Source organism: Emydura macquarii, unplaced genomic scaffold, assembly GCF_026122565.2.
Source record: "Emydura macquarii macquarii isolate MOO-44397 ecotype Brisbane River unplaced genomic scaffold, CSIRO-AGI_Emac_v2 contig_1110, whole genome shotgun sequence".
In the NCBI taxonomy this organism is placed as follows: domain Eukaryota; kingdom Metazoa; phylum Chordata; order Testudines; family Chelidae; genus Emydura; species Emydura macquarii.
The window spans coordinates 1,024,003-1,048,991 of record NW_027131247.1 but is presented as its reverse complement, the minus strand read 5'-3'; the positions used below and the strand labels follow the sequence as shown (position 1 = coordinate 1,048,991).

Here is a 24,989-nt window from a genome sequence, read left to right as displayed (position 1 = left end):
TGCCTTTCCAGGCAAAGAGGGAAACTGAGGCATAGAGATGTTAAGTGATTTGCCTAAGGTGTCACAGCAAGTCAGTGAATTAAAGCCAGTAATTAAGCTTAGGCCTCCAGCATCCCAGTTCTGTGTTCTAAGCTCCAAGCCATGCTGCCTCCCTCGTTAACAATGAGAATATTCACTCACTCACTCAAAGGAAGGTGAAGCCATTTAATTTCTAATAAAACAACAACAACTTCACAAAACTGACCTGGAATGGTGTTATCCAAAATAAAGGCCACACAACCTCCAACAAACATGGCTGTAGTGAGAAGAACATTTAACACTTGATCGATGCCTGCTATTCCTAGAAAAAGAATTAGGTCAGAATTTACAATTCTTACATGGACACACCTTATTCTGGGGCCTGATCTCATGTACCTTAGCCAGGCAAAAATCCCAGTGAGAGCTTTGCTTGAGGAAGAAAAGAGTGGAAGATTAGGTTCCTACAATCCAAATGCAAACAGTTTACAGGATCATTTGCCACTAATCTAGTGTAGCATGTATAACTGAGGGAAGTATGTGCTTTAACTATTCATTTTAGAGAGTCTGCAGTTCTGGCTTTCAATCAGTCAGAAAACTAACCCAAAAGGAATTCATTTCAGATTGCTTAGAACATGGTTTTCTTTCACAAATATATGGGAGACACTTTTGTTCATGCAATGAAAAAACTCCTAGGGGAATGTCAAGCTAAAATGAGATTTTTTTCAAATTTTAAAATGATGTTGACAAAACAGCTCAACTTTTACCTATCATTCGTTGAAATGGCAAATAGTTCACAAGTTTATTAATTAAGGACTACTGTATTATTGTTTGTAGTTTAGTTTTCCCTGCTTCTTTAAAACAAATCTCAGTCAAAATGAGCAACTAAATTAGCCTCAATCTGCTTTTGAAATAGCATGATTAAAATTTAGTTTAGATTCGTATGTTTCACTAGAACAAGTGGTTCTGGTTCAGGGGCTTTCTTCATAAGATTACACATCAGCGTCAATCCCAGTGGTGACAGAAGTCAAAACAGCTTCTCCACGGTTTAGTTAAGAAATCATTCATTAAAAAAAATCTGAAGATCTGAATTTTGAGGAGCTCTCTCATTAAAATACATCTGCAAGTGACAAAAGCACCCAGTGTTGTCAAAGATTAACACAAATTCCCACCTTTCAAGATCTAGTTTAACGTTTTGCCTAGTGCATTTAAAACCTTTTATAGATTAGGTCTAGCTTTCTAAATGGACACTTTTCTCTACTCTTCTTCCACCTATCTAACAATGGGTCCTCTCCAGGCCCTTAGTCCCCCTCCAATCTCACCCACAGAAGGAGAGAAACCCTTCCTCTCCACACCACCTGGAACAACCTTCCCGGGTCTCACCATCTCATCAGCTCTCCATACTAGAACATATCTGCTTTATTTATGGCTCTATGGCTAGGCCTATACTACATACTTTTGTTGGCACAACTGTATTGGTCAGGGGTGAGATTCCTGACCAACACAGCTGTGGCAGTAAAAGCCCCAGTTATTCTGGAAAACCTGGAATAAGGGTGGACTGGAATAAGCTATGCCAGCGAAAGTGCAATTGTTCTGGTCTAAGCTGCTTCCACACTAATGCTGCACTGTTGATGCATTACACTTCAATATACACTGGCAAAGTGCTCCTAATGTAGGCAAGGCCCTGATGTCTTTTTTTCCTCCTATTTCGTATTTATCCCTAGCTCTTGTTTCACTCTGTAAAGCATTTTGGGATACATTTGTATGTGCAGTACAAAGCAAAGATGAATTTCACATGAATGAATCAGAGGCCCATACCTGTAACAAGTGGATTTTGTCTGAGATAACTCGGAAGGACAAGTCCGAAGAAGATGGAAAACCCAAGAACGAAGAGGTTACGGGAAGAGTTTAAGTCTATGAACTGGAGGTTGGACAGACCCACAGCCGTAATCATCCCTAAACAAAAAACAAATCAAGAGTGTGAACTTTTAGACTTTCTCTCCTTTTGGTTAAAACCTTAGCCCAACTGGAATACCACTGAGCTCAAAGGCTGCAAGAGTCAAACCACACGAAGAGACGCAGAGAAATGGACCCTTACCAAACAGGGTGCAGAAGAGAGCTCCCAGCACCGGGTCAGGCAGGGATGCAAACAGCGCACTGAACTTCCCAACCATTCCAAGTAAGAGCATGAAGGCTGCACCATACTGAATAACCCGCCGACTTCCAACCTGCAAAGCATCAAGGGAGAGAAATGAAGCAAAATACTGCAGAAAAATGCACATTTAGACCAACTTTTATTGTGTCTTATTGTTTATGTTAGAAAAACCTGTATTTTACTAAACTTCTCTCCAAACAGAGCCCAGCAAACTCCATCACAATGCACAGTATTCTCTGCATGATAGCTGCTGCTCTGACTGAGACAACATACACAAGGGAGACTATAAATTCTCCAGTGGAACACACAGCCCAGTTCCCTCCAAACCTCCACCCTACAGAAATTGGAGATCCTCAGAGGAACGGAAACTGCAGGGATCTCAATCTGAGGATCTGCTGCTTCGGTTTTCCATTTAGATTTCTTTTCCCCCCTCTTGTTAAAATACAGGCTGCACCGCTTACAAATGTCTCTGAGCACCCAGCTGGAACATGGCTGTACTCCAGCTGTGACATAACATGGTTTGGTTTTGCTTATTTAGCTTGTAAGCTGTTTTGAAACTAAAGAACCATTAATCTTGCCCAGCACAGTTTCCTTGATGTAGCTTGGTCCCAGCTACAAAAATTAAAATAAACCATCTAAAACAGATGACAATTGGCTGCTCCAAGATGGTTATAACAGACAGAACCAAAATGTAAACATTTGCCTTAGCACCACATTAACACAGCCTTGCAGAAAAACCTATAGCCAGATAACAGCAACAATGTGAAATTTTGCCTCACCTCCCATCATTTCAGTGAGGTATAATCTCCCTGCCTGAGACTTTTAAGCAGAATTTATGTCATCCACAGAATTTGGTTGAATTACTGTTGCAGGAACTTCAGTATTTCCATTGCACTAATGTTTTTATATTTTCACTGTGCAAGCTATTGTGTAGTATTACTTTTACATTTTATGTGATATTATATATTTATACACAAGTATCATATGTATGAGAGAGAGAACTGGTGTACATATATCCATATTTGTATGCACAGGACCCAGTTTTACTAGGTTTTAAAGTCTGTTCCCAGCACAAACTTTTAGAGGTTTTGAATTCAACAATGGTAAGCTTCATACAGAAGCTAAGTAACAAAAATCACTATTATGTATGGCTGTTTCCAATGCTTCAGACTATGCCCTTAACTGAGCCAATTGGTGGAATCGAGTGCATCACCCAAAGAGAGACTCAGCATAAGCAACCATTAGTTCCTCAAAATGCTTGTGTGCTAACAGATACGGACACAAGCAACGGCAGCCCATGCTGCAGTTATGTATCATTTGTATTAAAAAAAGAAACACATTAGGTCTTTGTGGGTAGAGGAGAAGATTTTCATAATATTCTTCATTTCTTCATCATTCCCACATAGCAAATAACATTGAGAAGAGACCTACTGCAAGGAGGCCAGATTGGTCAACATTAGTTATTTAGTGAATTAGCAATGGCAACAACTCTGCAAGATATCGCAATTTAAAATATTTTCCTATTAGTATAGTATTCATTTCACTTTGATTTACTACCCCTTTCTCTCATTCCTGTATATTTTACTCTATGATACAGTGTGAAAATTGTGGAAGAGGTGAACAACCGCCCTGCCCCCCATAAGTAATAAGGAAATTGACATGCAAATATTCAACCTTTAGGAGTTAAACAAATGAAGTCTCAAGTGGGATTTGAATTCCATTATGTGTAGTGTGTTACTGAAAACACCTAATTCAGAACTGAATTAGATCTGAATACGCATTCCCAGACACTTATACACAAACTGAATTTAAAAAGGGGACTTTAAAACCAATGAAAACCATATACAGCCAATTAGTGTCTTATTGACTTTTAATATCCCTTTCATCATAATGTTAGCAGTGAAAGCTGCCTGAAGCTTTTGCTGTGTAGTCAGAAACATCACTTGATTCTCTTCTCGTAGGAAGAAAGTCACCTGAGAAGGGGTCCACTTAAGCTCTTAAAATTGGACTTAAACTGTGCACTAGCTTTGTGCTGCATTCTGCAGAGGGGAATATTTCACCCCCACAGATTTTACAGTGGTATAGGCTCAAAGAGCCGTATGTAATCTTAGTTCATGGAGCGCCAAATCACTTTACATGGCTTAGGCCAGGTCTACACTACACACTTTGGTGTAACCACATCACTCAGAGGGTGAAAAATCCACATCCCTGAGTGACGTAGTTATACCGACCTTAATCCCCTATGTAGAAAAGTGTTACGTCGGCAGGAGAGCTTCTTCCGCCGACATGGCTACCACCTCTCGCAGAAGTGGAGTAACTAAGCTGACGGGAGAGCTCTATCTTGTCAGCTTTAGAGCATCTTCATCGAAGCGCTACAGTGGTGCAGCTGGGCCGATACAGTGTTTGTAGTGTAGACCTGTCCTCAGTTAGGTTTTTAATCCCAAACAATAAAGTTTACATGCTGAAGGTTTCAAGTTAAAATATAGTGGAATATAATTGAGCCTGCAGAATTATTACAATGGTTTCTAGTAATAAGGGTATAGACACAAAAGTAAAAGCTCCTGAGGTACAGCAGTCTGTTGCCACTATGGGCCTTCAGTATTCATTTTTAGACAGCACTACAAAGAATTCAATGACTTCTAAAAGGATCTCATCACAGCTGAGTTTAGTTATCTCTGACAACTGCTGGTTACACACATGGTTCCTGCTATTTTAAGTAAAAGTGACATTTATTATCGGGTCTTCTTAACGCAAAGCCATTATTGGCTGTTCCCCTTTGCACCCTGCCTTAAGGTAATTCCCATGAGAATTGGACAGTAGAAATTGAGATGATTTGGTCAAAATAAACCGCTTATAATTAATCTTTTTTTATACATAATATTTTATACTAATTTTTTCTATGAAATGTCCTTCAATAAAAGAAAGAGGCGAGAGATACAGCCAGCAGGTGGTGCTGTTAGCATTTCTAGTCTCACCCAAAGCAAATACACTTGTTTTTAGTGGAGACAAAAAATGGCTAAAGACACTCCAAAATGGTAAGTATATGTCAAAAAATGAAGCCATCCCTCTCTACTGCCCAACAAATTTAAAAATTAGATGCTGAATTTAACTAAAAAGATTTAATACAATTATTGTAAATGAAGTATGTACTTTCTGTAATCTGTTATAGAACCAGTTTACGCTGCCTACATCTTCTATTTTCATTTGGTGAAAGAAGCTGGATCTGATTTCTGCGTTCAAACAGCCCAATCACTTATGCCAAATATTTAACAAAAATATGCACGTTCATAACATAAATAGCTACTCTTAGTAATATGATATTTTTAACAATATTAATTTAATGGAGATTGAACAAATCAGTGTGTGATCTAAGGTCTCAATTCAGCAAAGTACTAAAGCATGTGCCTACATTCCTAAAATAGGTTTTCTAACTGCTTTTGACAAAATGAAGAAAAGGTTTTAAGGTCTTTTATTCATAATCGACACCTTGACGGGAAAATGCCTGGTTTAGACCGGAAGTTCAAAATATTGTGTGCAGTTGGTTTGCACAACAAGAAACAAGAGAGCATCATTTCACTCTAGAGGGTGATGTCATGAAATATAAAAATGGCGTGAGCCAGCGTACCACAAGACTAAGCAATACCCAGGGAATTGATTACTGGTTGATCAGAATAGAACATGTACCTTAGTGATACCCAACACTCCGATGTTAGGACTAGAAGAAGTGGATCCATTCCCAGTACCAAATACTCCATCCAAAACACAGGAAAGACCCTCAATGAAAATCCCTCTGTAATTCATGAAGGGAAAGTGTTAAATTTGAGATTAAAATATTCTCATTTCAAAATGTATTAAATGGTTGCTTATCATGGTCCCTGTCCCAAAGTTCTGATCCGCTGAACATTTCAACACCTAGGTGAGAAGGCTCATTTCCCCAGGTATCCACAGTCTTAAAACAATTTAGGAAAATGCAATGAAGAAGAGGAATCAAAATTTAGAATTACTCTCTAATCTTAATTTAACTTCAGCTGCTTTTTACACGATACAGACATTGATTCCTTATAATGAATTTGAAGCACAAATAGTTTAATAATTCTGGCAATATGATAAAGAAGACACTATTAAGATATACGTGCGTGCCGCTCCTTTTGAAGTCTAACTTCCATTGAGCTCAGCAGATTCAGGACTGGGCTTGGAGTATATTTGTTCATTATAACAGCTCAATTCAAAATAATTATGTTTTAGATATCAGGTCATTGGATTCTAGACTTGATCACATTATAAAATCTGATACCAAAACATGTGCCTGTCTTAGCCAGAGGACAAAGCACTCCTGACAGCTGAAAATACACTTTTTTTTTTCCAAATGACTTACCTATTTATTGCGTGAATAGGTGGAGGAGGAGCACAAGACAACCTCGCACAGGCATAGTAATCTCCGATTGATTCTATAATGCTCGCAACAACTGCACTAAGCATTCCTATTACTCCAGCTGCCGAAATCGTTGGCAACCCCCACTGAACTGCGAAAAGAAGAAACCTGAAATCTCTCTCGTTCCGCTGAAAACAATAGTTTTGTTCTGAAGATGTAAAACCACTGGTTCTATTGAAGGTTGCATGACCAGGAAGATCATTCATTAAAACGCTATTTTCAACTAGGTATGAGAGGTGCAAACACTTACTTTAATGTAAAACCACTACAGTTTTTAGAATCTCTAGCGCAGGGGCGGCCAACCCGCGGCTCGCGAGCCACATGCAGCTCGCGGCTCTTTGCATGCCGCTCTTTGCTGTTTGTTCTTTGCGGCTCTTTGAAACTGACAAGCTTTTAGGGGGAGGGTAAGAGAGGAGGGGAAACTGAAAAGGTAAATGTGGCTCTTTGCGGCTCTTCGTCTCTGACTGGTTGGCCACCCCTGCTCTAGCGCTTTAACTGGTTTGGCCATGTTTAAAAGCAAACTGCGAACATTCATGAGAAATCTCAATGATTTGAGCTGCAGCTTGAAAGTCCGATCAGTGTGGCCTAATCACATAATTATGATCTGTTTGCACATTTGGTCTCTGCCTTCAAGGGCTAACAAATTAAGAAGGCAAAAACTACCAGCTGTGGTTATCAAAATGCCAACATCCCCCCGCTCCCAAACCTTCAAAGAACTAAAGTGAGCCTGATTTTAATACCAAAGGAAAGCCTTGGCATTGTTTTCATAACTAATGCCTTGATGGTTTCATCTGTTTAAAGGCTGAGAGGCACTCTTCCAATTAAAGCAGTTTAAGGTATGCATACTTTACCGAGGGACCAAGGGGAGTCTAACACAGCTCAGATTTGAAAAAGAATACGACTACCCTCTTCCTGCCCTCCTCCCCCAAAAAAATCCTAATTTGCTTCACATCATGTTTTACAGAACATACTTCCAAAACTGTTTCTTTAATACGTCCAATATGAACTAAAGCAGATTAAAAACGAAAACACAGTTGCCTCATTACTATGAAATAGTATTTATATCTATTCTGGTATTGCTCCTTTCATTTGAAAATGGCACAATGAAACTTGATTGTGAAACTCCAATTTATGTTTATGAGAAATGTGAGGATAATTCTGCAGTTACCAATTTTAAGCTTTGTATCAGTCAGCAAAAGAATAAAAATCTAAGAGTTTTATTAAAAATTCACTTATGCCCCAAGTATCCTGTTTCTCCAACCCACTTTCACATTTCAAAAGTAGCAAGACACACTGCAGCACTTGATCAGCTGAAATTACAAGGTTGCAATATTTCCATTTGGACATTGTGCAGGACTCAGGAAATTCACCTGGCATATATGGTAAGGGAGTTCAGATACCAGCCAACAGTTTCAAACTTGTATGCCTGAAGTTTGACACTTAAGTCCGTTATTTAGGCCACTAAATAGAAGTGGCCTAATTTTCAGACTTGTTTAGACGCTCACAGAAAACAATGGGAATTTGGCACTTCGGAAAGCTAGGCCGCTTCTACTGTGGTGCCCAATTTTGGACTCCCAAATTTTAAAATTTTCATCAAAATTATTGAAAGTAGAGGAGAAGGAATGTGCTCAGTTTGGAAAACCAAAAACCTGTGCATATCAGTGGTGCTCTGAGGTGGCTTAAAATCAAGAGATATGTATCCATTTGTTCTCACTATAGATATTGACCTCCTCAGCTTTACAGGAGCCATACGCATCTGCCAGATGAACTATAGTACTATGCAGTGGAGCATATGGTAACAACAGCTTACTGTGCAACAAACTGCAGTATCAGCAAATGTGTGTTAAAGAGAGTTAAACCTGTCATTTCCTGTGAATCCCAATAGTTGCTTTACCATATCCATTGGTAAAAGATTGTTCTTTGGCGGGAGAACACATAAAACAGATGTTAGTTATTAAACAACAGTTATCTAGTTATATCCTGGGAGGTACTCAGGGTCCTCAACTTCCACTGCAGGAAACATGAGTTGAGGGTACTCAGCACCTTTCTGAATGAGACCCTATGACTTGTGCGGTTTCCTCATGTAAAGGGGAAATCCATAACCAGGTTTAAAAACACTTGGTTTTTATAGGTCAGTTGAAAATCCCAGCCCTGCCTTCCCGTCTAAAGACATCAGAGCCCAATAGTATGACATGGTCAGTAACATTAGCAGGGAACATAGAAAGGATGCCTGTGGGCATACATCTAGCTCCCAGCACGTACACGTTTGAGAGCATACTCACAAGGATAAGGAACCTTAAACCAGGGTGCTACCAGCAGCACTCCTTGTCTAGCATCTGTGCGAGCATAAAACCCATACTTCGTGCTGTCAGGTGGAAAGACGTCTGTCACAGTAAAGATGAAGCAAAGCAACCATGACACCAGGATAGCCAGAATAATCTGGGGGTGAGAAAAAGAAAAGAGCTATTTAAAGTAAATAAACAAGTTTCCAATCATCAGCAAGGAAATATCCATCAATAGTGAATTGTTCATGCATGCAGCTTCTATTACCTACATATCAGAGGTACTTAAACGCAGAACAAACAATAAAATCCTATAATGGATTTGCTGAATAGATTTCCCTTTAAACAAACTGCATCTACAAAAGCTTTAAAGTTGACTTTTTCTCCTTAAAACAGGGAGTGCCTCCAAATAAGTACTTAAGGATTTACTGAATTAGTTTTTATTTTAACAAAAACATAAAAGGAAGCTTTTTACATAAATTCAAGTGCGTATTACAGAAAGCTTGATAGTGAACTTTACCACCCCCTACTTTGGAAAGCTAAATTTAAGCTGTGAACTCCACCCCACCTCCAAACACACACACTCCTTCACTCATCCTTTTCCCACCCTTGATCATGTAACTGGCTCTGCAGAGCCTCAGGGATGAGCCCACATGGAGCCAGCAGCAAGACTGGGGTCTATGAATAGTAGAGGTTTGTCACCATTTCCTGTGCCAAATGAGAAATTTAGCTGAGTTCCTTAAAAGCACATCTGTGCTGTTATTCCCTTTATTATTTTTTGTGAACTGTTGAGATGGTTATAGAAAAATCAAGAGAGTCTTCAACAAGTGCAGAGAAAAAAAAATATTCCACTCAGATTTTATTTCACCAATAACCTATGGTATGGAAAAATCAAAAGCAATTTTATTCCTAAGTAAAAGACAAATGGAATTACTCACGGGAAACATTTTGAAAAGCTGCAACCTATAGGCTGTCCATCCTTTTTTGGATTTGTAAATTGGTAAGGGGAATTTGACGTTCCTTGCATATTGAGAAAACAACAACACTAGGAAGATAGTCCTGAGGGAGAGGAAAAAGGGCCATAAAATTGTTAGCATCAGTATGTTAAAAATCCTTCCCATTATGAATATAATACTGTAATCTCTTGCGGACATTCTACACCCAAGGTATAATTGCATATTTTGGTGCTTAACCAAGACAAAACATTTATACAGAGAGAAAATGAATACTTTAAGTGTGAAGCCATTGTAATGAGAAATCCAGGACTATAAAATCTGTAGCCATGCTTTAGCGCAGTGTTTCTCAAATGCTGCCACTAGTAGATTGTTTTGCGGCCACAGCAGCCTCCAAAGCATGGGTGGACATTGCCCCGCAAACTGTATATGTTGATAGTGAGGAGGCACCATTTAAAGGTTCAGCTGCCCCCTGAATGTCTTGAGTCACAGCCCTCTCCCCCCCCCACACCCTCAGCTAGTCTCCCAGAAAGCAGTGGCCCCTCCCTGCAGCACCCAGCTGTTGGTCCTGAATAACTGTTACCAAAGGCAGTGAGATGTGCCATCTTGGTGTTTGCATTGGTGCTGCCAGCAGGGATCAGTGCCCTGAACCACACAGCCTCCTCGGGGGCTCTGGACAGTGCCTCTGGAGACACATGGGGCCAGTATGTGCGGTGCCGGAGGTGATTCGTCAGGGGAGGCAGCTACACTGTTCGCTCACTGGGACACTCCTCTGGGTAGCTAGCCCACTTCCACATGGCTGGGGCATGAGGAGCCTGGGACTCCACAGGCAGCCCGTGAGCTCCTGACCCATCTTCCCCTGGGCGGGCTCTTGCAGAAGAGCCATGGGAGGCAGGGACAGAGAGATGGGTCAGTGCTCAGACGTGTCTATGTGCATATTTCTTTGTTTCGCCTAAAGATAAAGTATTTTAGGGAAAAGTCTCAGAGGCCGCCAAAAAATTTCTTTGAGAACCCCTGCTTTAGAATATCATAATGCAGTTAGAGGTAAACAGTTCAGAACAGAGCAAGAGATTAAGAGATCTAGGCCACAGAGATGGGAAAGCCACTGAAATCAAGAGATATGGGTATATTTTTCTTTATAACTCCTATCTTTGGGGCCCTGCCGCGATCCGTAGCCAGAGCTGTGTGAAAGCACAGAGGTCTAGGACTCTATGAGGTCTCACTGCTAAACAGGAAGAAGGGGAGGCGCTATAGTTGGAGACAGACTGGAGCAAGAATATGGAGAGAGCTTAACACTTAGTACTTACATAAAACCTACAATCTCCAAAGCACTTTGCAAAAATTAGTCAATGAAGTTACCAAAAGTCAGTTCTAGTGTCAGTTCTTAAAGGGTTCAAACTTTGTGGAGTATTCACCTTCCAACATGCGAGTGTAATGGTCAAAGTTTAATGAGTTACACAACACCCCTATTTCACCCCTATGCAGAACAGCTCAAGGTTGACACACTACTTAGATTCCACTTAAGTTCACAATATAGGGTTTAAGTGATATACAGAACCTGTGCTAGTTCTCTGGCACAGAGCTATAAATCACTCAGAGAAGATAACCTAAAGGTTAACACATAAAAGCTGCGCAATCCATTTATGAAAAGTAAGTTCTGGTGAAACCATATTCTAATCCCCATCCCACTTAAGCTTTTACAAGAAACATTTTTCTCTGAAAACAAGTTATTCATCAGTCATGGGATCACTTCTGGGACTGCAACAGAAAAAAGAAGGAGAAAGTGTTCGCAAGTGCAAGAAATGCATATCCACTTAGCAGAGCTAGCACACAGCAGGAGAAGATGCAGCGTGCGTAATGCAGAGTTGCATGGCAAGATGAACTACTTAACCACCCACGCTGTTCTGTTGAGTATGACTGGCTAACAGTCAATGGCTAACAGACTCAAAGCCATGTGGCAGGGGGTGGGGATGGGGGACACAAAACAAAAAGCCAAGATCTCTCTCCCCCCTGCTTTAAGTACAGGCAGACCAATATTCAAAATTCCATTCAAGCTATTTACTATTTATTACTTGTCTATAATAATGCCTAGAAGCCCAATAATAAGCAACCATTTTTCTTGGGCCAAAGAGTTTTGAGCTTGCCTCCAGGTCACAATTGCAAACTTCTAGCTTAGAAGGATATAAAAAAATTAAAGACTTACAGTAGTGCCAAATTAAAGTCACTGCTGCTCATATTGCAAAGAGGATCAACAAGGCATGATATTTAATATTTTACTCAAGCTCAAACTAGCTGAAAGCAGTCAATGAAATTATTTGCCTAAAAGTTACTAACAAATGACCTGAAGGCCTAGAGAAGCATATTCCAGGTCCTACAGAGCAGCTACCTCATATGCTTCTATACTTTGACTGTATCCTGTGCTGACATTGAACAAGATACTAGTCCTTATCTTGAAAGCCAGTCTCACCCTAGTGAATCAAATCAAAAAGAAAACTACATAAAAACCTGAATTAAGCTATCCTAAATCTAAAAGCTTTTTGAAATTCTAGGAGAGTAGGTTACATCCCCAATACAAAGATTTTTTCTTTTAGTCTCTTCTTGTTCCAAATCACCTTTACTCTAGAAGAAACAAACCAGGCTTTGTTCTCTCAGACTCCAAGTACAGAGTGTTCTGTCATTCAGCATCTCAATCCTTTGCAAAAGTGGGAATGAAAAAAGGCATCTTTCCTTGCATTTGATGTACATCTTGCACTCTTCAAAAAAGACAGTATTGAAAGATGGACTACCTTTGTAAGTGTAACTATCTTACCCTAACCCAGAGTTCAAATGGTTGCAGATAGTTCTTACCATTTTACTTAATAATTCTACTTAATACTACCAAATTGGATTACCCAAAGGAGACAGATGTCACAAACTTCCTAATTCAGCGAGAGGTCTGGTCGTGGTTTAAGCAGGCAAGCGGGAGTCACAACTCTAAATTTCAATTCCAGCTCTGCCGCTGCCTCAATAGGACCGTACACAAAAGTTAACCTCTGCATTTCAGCCTGCCGATCTATAAAATGGGTATAATATCAGGCCTGCTTCAGAGAGGAACACTGAGCCTTACTGGCAGCCTCTGTGTAGTATTCTGAGATCCTTGGATGAAAGACATCAAGTAAACACAGAAGTATTATAACTAAATTAGAATTATTTTGCCCTAAAGCCCTGTGACTGGGCAATTTTCATGCAACAGTCTTGAAACACATTATTGAATTAAGTTTAAGTATCTCTGGAGTCCACTGTATTGAACACAAAAGTTTATGTATTATTGTGGGACTGGATGTAACTTCTCTGTGAGGGGGGAAGACGTAGCCAATATCAACCCTGGGAAGTGTAATGAGCTCCAGGGGACTATTTTAAACAATGTGCCAGACAAGAAGGAACTTCTGAGACAAAAGTTAAGTGAGTTTCCTAGGAAATACCTGGGGGCGGTGAATGCAAATTCCCACCTCCAGACCCAACCTTTTGAAGCTATGCCCTGAGGAGAGAACTGCTGTCCGTTGATTACCTAGTCGCAGAATCAGAAGATCGAAAGACCCAAGCTGCATAAAGGATAGACTGATTTATTCATGAGTTTGCTTGTTCTGAGCTAAAGCAATTATGAACTTGCAACCACTGAAAAACAAATGCGTGCGGCCTGAAGGACTGATCAATTTACCAGAACCTAGCTGGATTTGAGGGCTGGGGAGGCTGGGGTTGTGATTTCTGGTAAACTTATTTGTATGCATGTAGATTTTTGTTTTTAATACATTTTCTCTATAATGCTTTCACCTTAAGAACAAAGGTTTTTGCTTACAAAGAACTGAGGGTAACTTATAACTGTGGGCAATTACAGCTTTTTATAGCCTCTGGGGAGAAAGCAAAGTGCAGATGCAGGTCTGCTTAGGCAGTCTGGCTTGCTGGGGAACTCACAGTGTAAATAGGCAACTATGCGGACTGGAAAAACGCCAGTCAGACGGAGCGACACACGAGAGGTGACAGCTGAAGACTCCAGAGTGGGTCCCCCCTTGCTGAACGCCACAGGGAGATTTCAGGTACAGCTGTCCTGAATTGTGACAGGCCTTATTCACAAAACAGACCAGCATCCTAGATGCACAACTAAAGCGCAATCTAGGAACTCCCACTTTCAAGGCATTAAACACAGTATGATGCATCCTAAGATTGTTATTTCAGCATTGGACTTTGATTTGTGTAACACATGAGGTCAGAAAATTGCTTGGGAAATTAAAAATCCTGTTAAGCAGGAGTAACTGTTTAGAGAAGAACAGATAGTTCACAGGTACTTCTCTGCCTCCCACGTTAGCAATGCAACTCTTTGTAGCATGTCTTAACAGTCAAGGTATTTTGAGGTGGGGCTTTTTCTGCAGGTCAGCTTTATTTTTTTTTTTTAATATATTGAGTTCAGCCGACCAAGGAGACACTTTCCAGAGCTTTGTGTAAATTTCTGCATTGCAGGAGTCAGCCAGGATTTATTGATTGGCTGATACTAAACTATTTCATTGCTGTTCATTAATAGCAACAAATGGAAGGAGAAGAGAAACAGCGAAAGAAAAAATAAAGGGCAAAAGTCACAGACATGCTAAAGGTGTGCTTTTTTCCCAAGTATCTGTTGTTCACTGTGAACACAGGAAACCTAAGTAATCAACAAACACTACCAAAACATTAGTTTTGTCTTAGTCTTTGTGCAAACCATTCACTGACATCAGCAGGAGACCCACTGTGGAGTGACAGCAGTAGGCACTCCTACTTCATAATGCCGCCCAGTCAACCATCTCCAAGGGTACTTACAACATGGCTATACCCCAATGTTTGCCTGCTCTCTCCCCTGCAGCCTGGAAACCCGACAGGCCAATCAGAGCCACGGTTGGTGTAATCGTCAGAGGTCCGATATATCTCAGGAGAGCTCCAGGAAGGCCCAGGAAGCCAATCACCACTTCGATCAAGGAGGACATGATAATAGCCCCTTGGATCTGAACACACACAAAAATGGGAAAAAATACAGTTCAATTAAGTTTTGAAGTGGATACACTACATTTTTTTTTCAGCTCTGGGTTATAAACTGCAGTTAAAGAATTCCGTGACAAAGCAGGACTCAGCAAACTGGTTTTCGTCATACAACAGCTAATTATGAGTTTAAGTGACGTATTGCTTACGTAGAACACTTATGTTTTTCTCCACAAAACTATTACACAACAGACCAGTGGGCCAGTTTGGTAGTTGTGTGGATAGCACATCACACTGTCATACAGGAGACCTGGGTTCCAGGCTAACCTTTAAGCTCTCAGATCGAACCGGCAAGGGCTGGTGGCGCCACGGAGGTGATGCTCTTAGCTCCTAGGGGCAGAGTGTATGCTGCATTGTTCACAAGTGCTCCTTAGAAGCTGGTATAGAGCAGCGTTGTGGTCTCAGGAGACTGTCAGCCTTCTTGGCTGCAGGGCTCTTGGCAGGATGTAGCTATGGTTTGAACATGGGGAAGAGAGAGGGGTTGTTTTAAATTGAGGAAAAATGTGCAGCCCAAAGCAACGGGATGGGAGATAAGTTCCATGACACATGCCTCAATTGGTCTATGCTTCCTTTCATTCTGTAGTGTGATGTTTGGGCACAACCCCCGTCCTGGGCTCTGTAGGACATGAGAAAGTTCATACTTAAATGCTGGGGGGGGGAGGAAGGAATTGGACAGACTCAGCAAGTCTCTGGGGAGAATTAACATCTCCACCAGAACTGTATCCAGCTTTAGAAACCTCGATATCAAGTGATTTGCTAACTGCAGATGATTATCCTAAGGGAACAGCCTATTGAATTATTGAGCGAGGGTAGGCAAGCAGCTTGACAGCAGCTAACGTGTTGTTTAACTGCTACTGTGGAACACAAATTGCATACGTTATAAGAAGCAGAATATTAGTCTCCCTTGTGCACTGTACTGTATGTCATTTAGAACATGGTCAATGGCTCGTTGCATTCGATGTTCAGTGATGAATACATAAGTTGCAAAGGATAAGATTTGCACGAAGCAGAAATGGGATATATTCACACTGAATGGTAGTGAAGGAAGAAATTACAAACTTAAAACACAAGAATATGTAGAGGTTTGGATGAGAAACCTTAACTGAAATGGGATGAACAACAGAGAAAGGCTACTTATGTTACCTCTCGTATCCTGGGATACCAGACATGCTCAGTGTGCAGCAGCTCTGTTGTTCCATTAGTTACTGTTACATCTTGGAGGAATAAAAAAACAAGACATGTTTTCATTTCTGTGTCCCATTCAGAGTGTTTTATTACTTAGGAAGGGAAAGGTTCACCTCAGCAGAAGTTTTTTAGACTGATCTATGTTTGAGAAACAAAAAATATTCCAGTCCCCGCAATGAGCTCTCAGGGTATGTTTGCAGAGCAACTAGACACCAGCAGCTGAGCCGGCTAAATGACTTGGGGTCCTGGGGCTCGGGCTGCAAGACTGTTTCACTTCATTGTAGACTTCTGGGCTCAGGCTGGAGTCCAGGTTCCAGGACCCTCCCACCTTGCCAGGTCCCAGAGCCCAGGCCCAGGCCCCAGCCTCTACACTGCTATGAAACAGCCCCACAACCCAAGCCCCGGGAGCTCAAGTTAGCCAGCACAGGCCAGCCACAGGTTTTTCTTTGCAGTGTAGACATACCCTCACAATGCTAAGGCAGCATTTCCTAAGGGCTAACCACCAATTCTACCCATTACACTGGAGTGGAAAATCCTAATTTGCCAAACGTAGAGGTCAGTTATGGATTCTTTCCACCCCAGTAAAGAGCTGAATGGGAATGCTTTCATCACCAGAATTACTTGATTTTATACATGCCTAAAACAGCCAAACTTGTTATTTACTGATTTAGCTAGTTCACTAGACTGTGATAACACCTGCCATCTGACACTTTTAGGTTAGAAATCGTCAAGAGCAAGACAGAGCAATAAATAATCAACAATAAACTGAACCCAGAATCTCATTTGATCTCTAATACAGGAATAAACTACGACAGGGTGTGTACCTCTAGGCTGTTAACACACGCTTCAGTGCGCTGAGATGCACCGTCAAGTTGGAAGCAGATCATCTTCAACCACCATCTAGCCTACTAATGCACACCTTAACATGGCTCATTGCCATGGACATTGGAAATTTGGGTGTAATTTCATAACATCTAGAGCTTGATTTTCTGAACTACAGATTTGCCAATATCTGAGCTGGTAGACACCCAACAGCTCTCTTTAGGTTTCATATCAAAAAGCAAGAAGTGAAAGTAATTAAAGGATGATGAAAGGGTTCTGGGCCCATGAGAGGTAGCTGGAAACTGTCACTTTCCACCCTTTAACCTCCTTTTCCCAAGCCCAGCTGCCTCATTTTGCACAGGTAAGCTCTTAAAATCTACTGTAGAAAACTGAACTGAGAGCAATGACATTGTTTCTACTTCAGTTTTTTAACAAAGGGAAACCAGATGGTCAGGTTTCCTCTAAAAAGTGATTATACATCTGTGGAAAACTTCAAGACACTGAGGTTGGCAGTTCACATTGAAGGCCTAATCTGGCTGACCATTTTTTATGTTTGTTTAATTGGTGATATGCGAGGTGAAAACACCAAAACTTGGCTTTCAAAGTCCAGACTCATTATGAAGGAATAATGGTTAAACAACCATTTATTTCATAGAGCTTAAGGCTAAAAGGGACCATTAGCTCTCCTAGTCTGACCACTTGTATATCACAGGCCATAGAATTTCAGCCATTTACCCCTTTGCTAAGCACAATGACTTCTGTTTAACTGAAGCATGCTTTCCAGTCTTCATTTGCAGACATCAAGAGATGGATAATCCACCACTTCCCTTGGAAGTTTGTTTCAATGGTTAACCACCCGCACTGTTAAAAAATGTGTGCCTAATTTCTAAATTTTAATTTGTCCAGCTTCAGTTTCCAACCCTTCATTCTTGTTCTGCCTGTCTCCACTAGATGAAAAACCCTTTAGTATGTTGTATTTTCTTCCTCTGAAGGTACTTATGCACTGTAATCAAATCACTGCTCCTTTTTTTGGATAAACAGATTGAGTTCCTTTAGTCTCTCCCTGTAAGGTATTTTCTCCAGCCTTCAAATCGTGTTTTATGGCTCTTTTCTTCAACCTCAAATTTTCAATGTACTTGTTGCTGGTCCACTATAACCTCTAATTCCTTTTCAGAGTTACTGCTTGCCAGGATACAGTCCCCCATTCTGTAGGCATGGCCTACATTCCTTATTCGTAAGACGTATAACTTTGTGTTTCAATATAGTCAAATGCATTTTGTTGTATGGGCCCAGATCACCAATCAATCCAGATAACTGCACTGTCATCATTATTTACTATTCCGCTAGTCTTTGTGTCATCTGCAAATTTTATCAGCAGTGATTTTATATTCACTTCCAGACTGTTGATGAAATAGCATAGGATCTAGTGCTGATCCCCATGGAACTGCACTAGAAATAATCCTATTCAATGGTGATTCTCTATTGACAACTATGTTTTAAGATCTAGCCAGACAGTTGTTATTCCACTTAAAACTTGTTTTATTGATATCTATAGTATTGTTATTCTAATCTTTTTTAATACTGTCATAACATTAGCACTTTTCCAGTTTTCTGAATTTTCCATTTTCGCCTCAGCCAGATCTTTTATAACTCAGGGATGCAAGTTATCCTGATGATTTAAAAAGGTTTATCCCTAGCAGATGTTGTTTCATATCCTTCTTAATTACTAATAGACTGGAAAGTATTTCAAAACGCTCATGTGACAAGAGTACATCATCCTGCTTCTTTCCAAATACACAACAGAAATATTTATTTTAACACTGCTGCCTTTTCTGGGTCGTTAACAACAATTTTACTATATCCATCTAATAATGGGCCTGTATCACTGCTAGACACCAACACACTGAAAACAAAAAATCCATCTCGTTGTCCTTTCAGCCACGATTTTTTCCCTGATATCATTAGCTTCCCTTATCTTTTTCTTACACTTCATTTAGAAGATGAGCACATTTCACATGGAAATCACCTAAAGAAAAACAGAACTCCACAACCGCATTTTTACAAAATCATTTTTTCAAAAGCAGCAAAGCAGTAAGTTTAAATATAATGAAGTAAGATACATTTTTCTTCATTTCTCCATTGATCCCCAAGAGAGGTCAATGACATATCAAAAGGTATGTTAGTTGCAAATTAGATGTCCCATTTTGAGTTACCTGGGTGATTTATCACAAAGATTAAAATTCCACAAGTATACATGACTTGCATTTACCTGTGTTATTACACTTCCACTTCTCCAAGGAGAGGATAGCTCTGGCAGGTGCTAAGAATGCAAAAGCACTGGCTTGAAACAAAGGTAACCTAAAGGAAACGGAAAGAGAAAATAGAGACATTCATATTTTGCATCATCGTAACATTGTTTCCATGTACCTTTCTATGTGTGGTTGTCATGAGGTTACCCCTTCTCAAATTACTAATCTTTTTTCACTGTTTGCTAGAAAATTTGAAGTAAACAATTCTTTATTTAAAGAAATAAAAAGATATACAAAATCCAACCCCCATCTAGAGGCATAGAAAGACATTAAATTCAGTAGCACATATTAAATGTTTCTGGACATTGGTATGCAGATACCAGGTGTTAGTCCTACAAGATCTTTATTCAAGGGGGAAAGAAGCAGTGCATAACAGGTATATGCTAAAATAATAAAAGTGCCAGAGGCTGCATGGATGCTGAAGGTGTGGAAGTACAGTATATCAAGTGTTAAGTTCCCTTGTGAAAGGCAAGTTATTCCTCATGTACTTTGACTTAGTGACACATCTTAATTGCATGTCTGGGATTAAAATCAGATATAGTTTGATCATTAGGTGAATGTGTACATAGGTTATAAGGTTGGTAAAAACTGATAAGTTCCAGGTGAGTCTGAGCAATAAATCCAGAAACTGAAAGGATTTTAACTCATATTTAATATTGTTTATATAAATTCCCTAAAGGAATGACATGCATCTGTATAGAATTATATCTTGGTATTTATTCAGTAAGCTATAGTTTGCACAACACGTTAAAATATTACTGGACATTGCTTAACTATTTAAGAATAACATTTTGAACTGTTCTCTACACACTGTGTTTGAGAGATTGTCACAAAACAGATCAAACTATGGCATACTGAGCACTTCCTGCTCACGGGGCACTGGCTCCCACTCCTGCTTTACTGCTGCTTTTACAGCCAACACGAGAGCCCTGATGCCTGCAGAAGCAGCAGCAAAGGAAAAAGGAGCAAGACTAACAGGCTTAGCTCAGAGTAACAAGTAGGACAAGAAAGTGGAAGTAGAAATGTGAAATGCCAGCACTACCAGAAGGAGGAGCCTCCTCAAAGAGGTACTTCTGGGAGTAAGGTGAACAGAGGAGGTGGTGAGGAGCTGGAAAACAGGGGAAATAACATAGGCGTGTTCCTAACATCATATGCTCAGAGGTAGGAAGAGGGATCAAGAATTGGTTTATGATTGGGAGGGGAGGCGGTCTATGAGATTCTCTTACAAGAAGCAGCCCACGCACTGAGAATTTCGAAACCCCTGCTTTTTAAAAATGGTAAGTACTGGCAGTGCACAGACCATATGTGAATGACCATGACCTTGCTTGGATTATGAGGACTCTACTTGAGTAGGACTTCCTAGATCAGTGACTCATGGCAAAAATCTAAACTATACCCTTGGCAAAGAGAAATGGTGTTCGCTGTGCGCGAATGATTCACCTCATCAGTTTGAGCTTCACTGGACAAACTAAATACACTGGTGCCCAAGGCAAAATATGTTATCGTTGAAACAAGCTGCCACTCCTCAACCCTTACCTACACACTATTCCCCTTCCCCTTTTACAAATCCTTTAATGAATGTACCTCACAGAAACATTCTTCAATAATGAAGTCAGTTTTAGTGTTTCAACTTGCTTCCAGGGGGGTAATTTACTCCATGCAGAAGCAGCTTTTCAAACCTTGTGTAAATTTAACTTGATATATAACATGCACAATTTATGGGCAAAGCTTAACATTTGTTCCTTTCAAATGATTTGTTATCAGCACATTCCATGAATATTAAATAATTACAGAAGCCTGGACTTCCACTGTGTGAACTTGCCTCCATGTGACAAAAAAACTTCTTGCTGGATAAATTTAGATTATTACTCAATTAAAAAAATCATAAAATTGTAACGTCTTGGAAGACCTCAATGCAAAATAATTCAGGAACTGAGCTTTTTAACTATATTAGATAACAGGTTTTTATGTTAAATATTCAGAGATATGTTCCTGGCTGTGGAGATTTTTTTGTTGTTTGTTTAAGTTAACAATGTTTGGATTTTCAAGTAAAATATTGAAGCCATGATTTAGAAAAGTATATACATATGTGCTCAAATTAAGCTTTTGGATATTCTGCTTTGATAAATTCTTTGTACATTATCTGATACCGTTTTGCATGACTGACCATTCAGGCCTTGTAAGTCAAAGCTGACCTGCTATATTTATTGAGAGAGTTTCTGTGTTAGACAAGATATGTGCTTGGTTTTTTCGAATCAGAAATGAACACAACCTACCTTACCTATTTACTCGCTTACTACTGTAACAAACAACCATAACCAGTTATCTTGCAAAACAGCCAGTGTAAGGCTGCCGTATCCCCACTGTCATTGGCCTTGGCTAATACTTTGGAACGTATTTTGTAAAATACCTTTCCAATTCTTAAACCCCACATACTGGGTAAGAATTATGCTAGCTACAGCCGTATTTAAACAAAAGCTCGTTTTTCTCTTTGTGATTTCAATTTGGGTTATAGTGCAGTATGTGGTCCTTAATCCCATTTCTAATGTTTATGCTGCAGTCAATTCACAGAAAGTAAATTGCAATGTAACACTGAGATAAACACCATTGCTGCAAACACATAACACACAGTATAAACTCTGAAGCTTTTTTGCAAAAGGTAAGGTTACTCAAAAGAATATCAATTCACAATAAACTTGGTAAAAGCAAGGTACTAATTTAGAGTTTAAGTCTAACAGAAAGCCTGTTCTGCTACCAGACATTTACATATAAGCAATATTTAACTAAACTACTTAACAGGCAGAGGCTATAGAATGCTCAGTCAACTACTCACATGCTCAAAGTTATGCAGGTGCTTAAGCACTTTCCTGAATCAGAGCCAACATGAATATAGCACACATTATCTACCCCTAACCAAACGCAGCATCTTTTCATTGGCTCCCTGATGCAACGGCAATCAACTGCAAGCACCCTTTCTTGTCCCAACACATACACAAGGACTAAATCCTACCAGTCTGATAGGAGCCACGACCACTCCTAAACCGGAGTCTCTTATGCCCAGTGAGGCCGAGAAAGCAGCACATCAGCCCACAAAGTTTATTAAGCTGGGTAACTCTGCAGAAGCCATAGTAAATGGTTTTACTACCCACCATAAAAGGGCACAAGAATTCTGTTACATAATTAAGCAGTGAATGCTCCCAAGTCACTCCAGTTCCAGAAGAAAGCCAAATTCAGCTTACAATAAAAGCAAAACTGGATAAGATCCAAAACAAAGCAAACAGCTCGACTTTAGCAATGCTATTTCCACAGTGGCATTGTCTCAATATTTAAGCCTGGATGAGTTTGGGAAAAAAACATTACGAGTTCTCTGTTAGCTTCCCTTTTCACCTCATACTCATGGAGATGGTGCTTAACCGTGAGAAGTTATTCCAAATGCAAACTGATTTTCTTTTTTAGCGTAGAGTACAGAAGACACTGACAGTAAAGTTGGTTGATTAGTGTCCCTGCATTTTTCTCCTCCCTCCAGCCATTCTCCTTTCTTCTAAGACATAAAGTTGTGTTTATGCCTGCAGGATCAATTAATACTGTTTCTGTTAATACAGTGACTTCTCATACAAAGATACATTTTTCAGTTGTTTAAAACTTGTTGAACTAGGAGGTCGCACACTCCGTAGCTCGAGCTCATTGCACACACAAGAGGCTCCTGGCATCCTTCCCTCCCTCCCCCCACCCCAGACTTCCTGTGTGCCACCCTCCTCTCCCCTTTTATCACAGGGACTCTCCTGCAACCTCCACCAATCTCCTCTCTGCCAAGGGGTCCATGTGCCCCCTATTCCTCCCATACCAGGATCTCCCATTCTCGCTCGCACACCAGCAGCTGTGTGTGCAGCCCCTGTGCCATTTGCTCCATGTTGTCCCTGCCCCTCTGTGACGTTCTGGCCACTGATTCTTAGAACGCATGCGGAAATTTTGGAATTCACAGGTGCAGCATTCAAAAGTTATTGTGCTACACGCATGCAGATAGAGAAATGCCCCTGAGCTCTCCACAAGCTCAGCTAAAAAATTCATTCCAAGTTGAATGTTCTTTCTGAACTACTTTTTTAAACTCAGTCACAATGGACTTTTTGTCAAGACTTAAAATGGCTAGTCTTTTATAAGGACATGATCAAGGGACTCCAGTGTATATTACATTTCATTCTTCTCAAGAGAAGACAAATTCATTCTTCTGTGAAAAATACATGGTAATTTGTCAGCAACATACAATACAATAAAGTGGCGATACATGAGAACACCATTCAACAAAAATCAGAAGAAAAACGAGTACAATCTCACCTTCTGTTTGAAGTAACATTATATTTCTTTGTGGAATTGCACGACAACCTTGACAAACTGAAACCATGCCCTACAGTTATGCTATTATGAAACAGTAATGTATTACATACCTCAGTTCACACAAAGGTACAAAGTGGATTCATGACCCAAGCCCATATAAACATACATTTGGGATGAGCTTCTTGTTACTCACTGTAGCTTTCAACACTAGCACTATCGAAGACAGCTTCTGAGTAACTAAAAAGTTGTTTTTGAAATGTTCTAGCTAACGTAAATGCATTGCACAGATGTAACAATGCTTAGATACTACAGAGACAAATACTTCAGCAAACCTAAAATATGTATTTATATCTCAGATCATAACGATTCCTTTGCATTAATCCTAAAAGGCTGGCAGAGAGCTATGCTTTGGTAAATAACTCGAATTCCTAAAATTAGTGTGGGTACTAGAATAAGCACAATGGCTCCAGATAACTGGCTACATCCATCTGCAAGGGCTTTTAACTAGAAATATTTGACCTTTTTGAAATCATAATGGCTTTATTTGTTTTAACTTTTGTCAGTTCACAGGCTTGCCAATAACCCTTGTAAGAATCTCATTTCAAGCGTAGTTGGTATCTGCAGGTCCCACGCAACTATAAACCAGTGCCACACACCAACAGTTATACAATGTTCAGCCACCAATTCTCCTCACAAACGTGCACCTATTTCTTTGTCCGAAACATAAAAACTTATTTTGCTTCTGTAAGTGTCCTTCACACGAAGTAGGAGAAAGTCATCAACAAGCAAAAAAAGTGAAGTTGAGGTGTAAAGACATGACAAAGTGGGATTGAGGTGGGGTGGAAGGAGGAGAGAACATTCCATGCAGATGAACATTTCACCTACGTTGCAAGGAGAACCCTACCTACCCCCCAATGTGAGTAGTGAGGGTGGGAACATACGGCAGCAGAATAGGCTTAAGAGGTGATGGAGCAAATCTTCAGGGGCCTAAAAAATGAAGATTACTTTTTAATCTAAAAAAGACTTAAGAAATTGACCATATCTTCCAATTGTCATGACTGCCCCTTGACCCTATACGCGAAGGCCTATATAAAATGCAAGTTAAGGAGTTAAAAAGCAACATGAAATAGAATGCTATTTGTTAAAAGGTAACAAATATTTGAGTAAGCAGCAACCATAATCACATACACCTGGTCAATTTAAATGTGTTTAGACTGAAGACAATGAGGGTCCTGGTCCATGCTTCTCTGCTATCCTCCCCCCTTTATGAATGTCTAGCTAAAATCTAGAGGTAAGTGTATTTGAGGATTAGACTAACTTTCTTTATACTCATTTGGAGTTAACAGGAAGGAACAAGGAATAAATAGAGTAGGAAAGAAAACTCTCGTACATGGGAGGGACAAAGAATTTTGTTACAAGGAAAACATGGTCTTGGGAAAAAGCAAATGCTTTTTTATCCTT

At 40.0% G+C, this 24,989-nt stretch overlaps 1 protein-coding gene across 3 annotated transcripts in view; it reads right to left on the bottom strand.

Moving 5' to 3' along the window:
- The window catches only part of SLC23A2 (solute carrier family 23 member 2), an 88,741-nt gene that overhangs the window by 5,857 nt on the left and 57,895 nt on the right, over positions 1-24,989 (bottom strand). For all 3 annotated transcript variants that reach the window (XM_067545839.1, XM_067545840.1, XM_067545841.1), the window contains 10 exons: positions 19,157-19,245; positions 16,024-16,094; positions 14,665-14,846; positions 9,823-9,943; positions 8,885-9,041; positions 6,546-6,693; positions 5,855-5,960; positions 2,114-2,243; positions 1,834-1,971; positions 245-340 (listed from right to left, as the gene is read on the bottom strand). In XM_067545839.1, the coding sequence (XP_067401940.1) occupies positions 245-340; positions 1,834-1,971; positions 2,114-2,243; positions 5,855-5,960; positions 6,546-6,693; positions 8,885-9,041; positions 9,823-9,943; positions 14,665-14,846; positions 16,024-16,094; positions 19,157-19,245 (1,238 nt within the window). The remainder of the gene's footprint in view (positions 1-244; positions 341-1,833; positions 1,972-2,113; positions 2,244-5,854; positions 5,961-6,545; positions 6,694-8,884; positions 9,042-9,822; positions 9,944-14,664; positions 14,847-16,023; positions 16,095-19,156; positions 19,246-24,989) is intronic.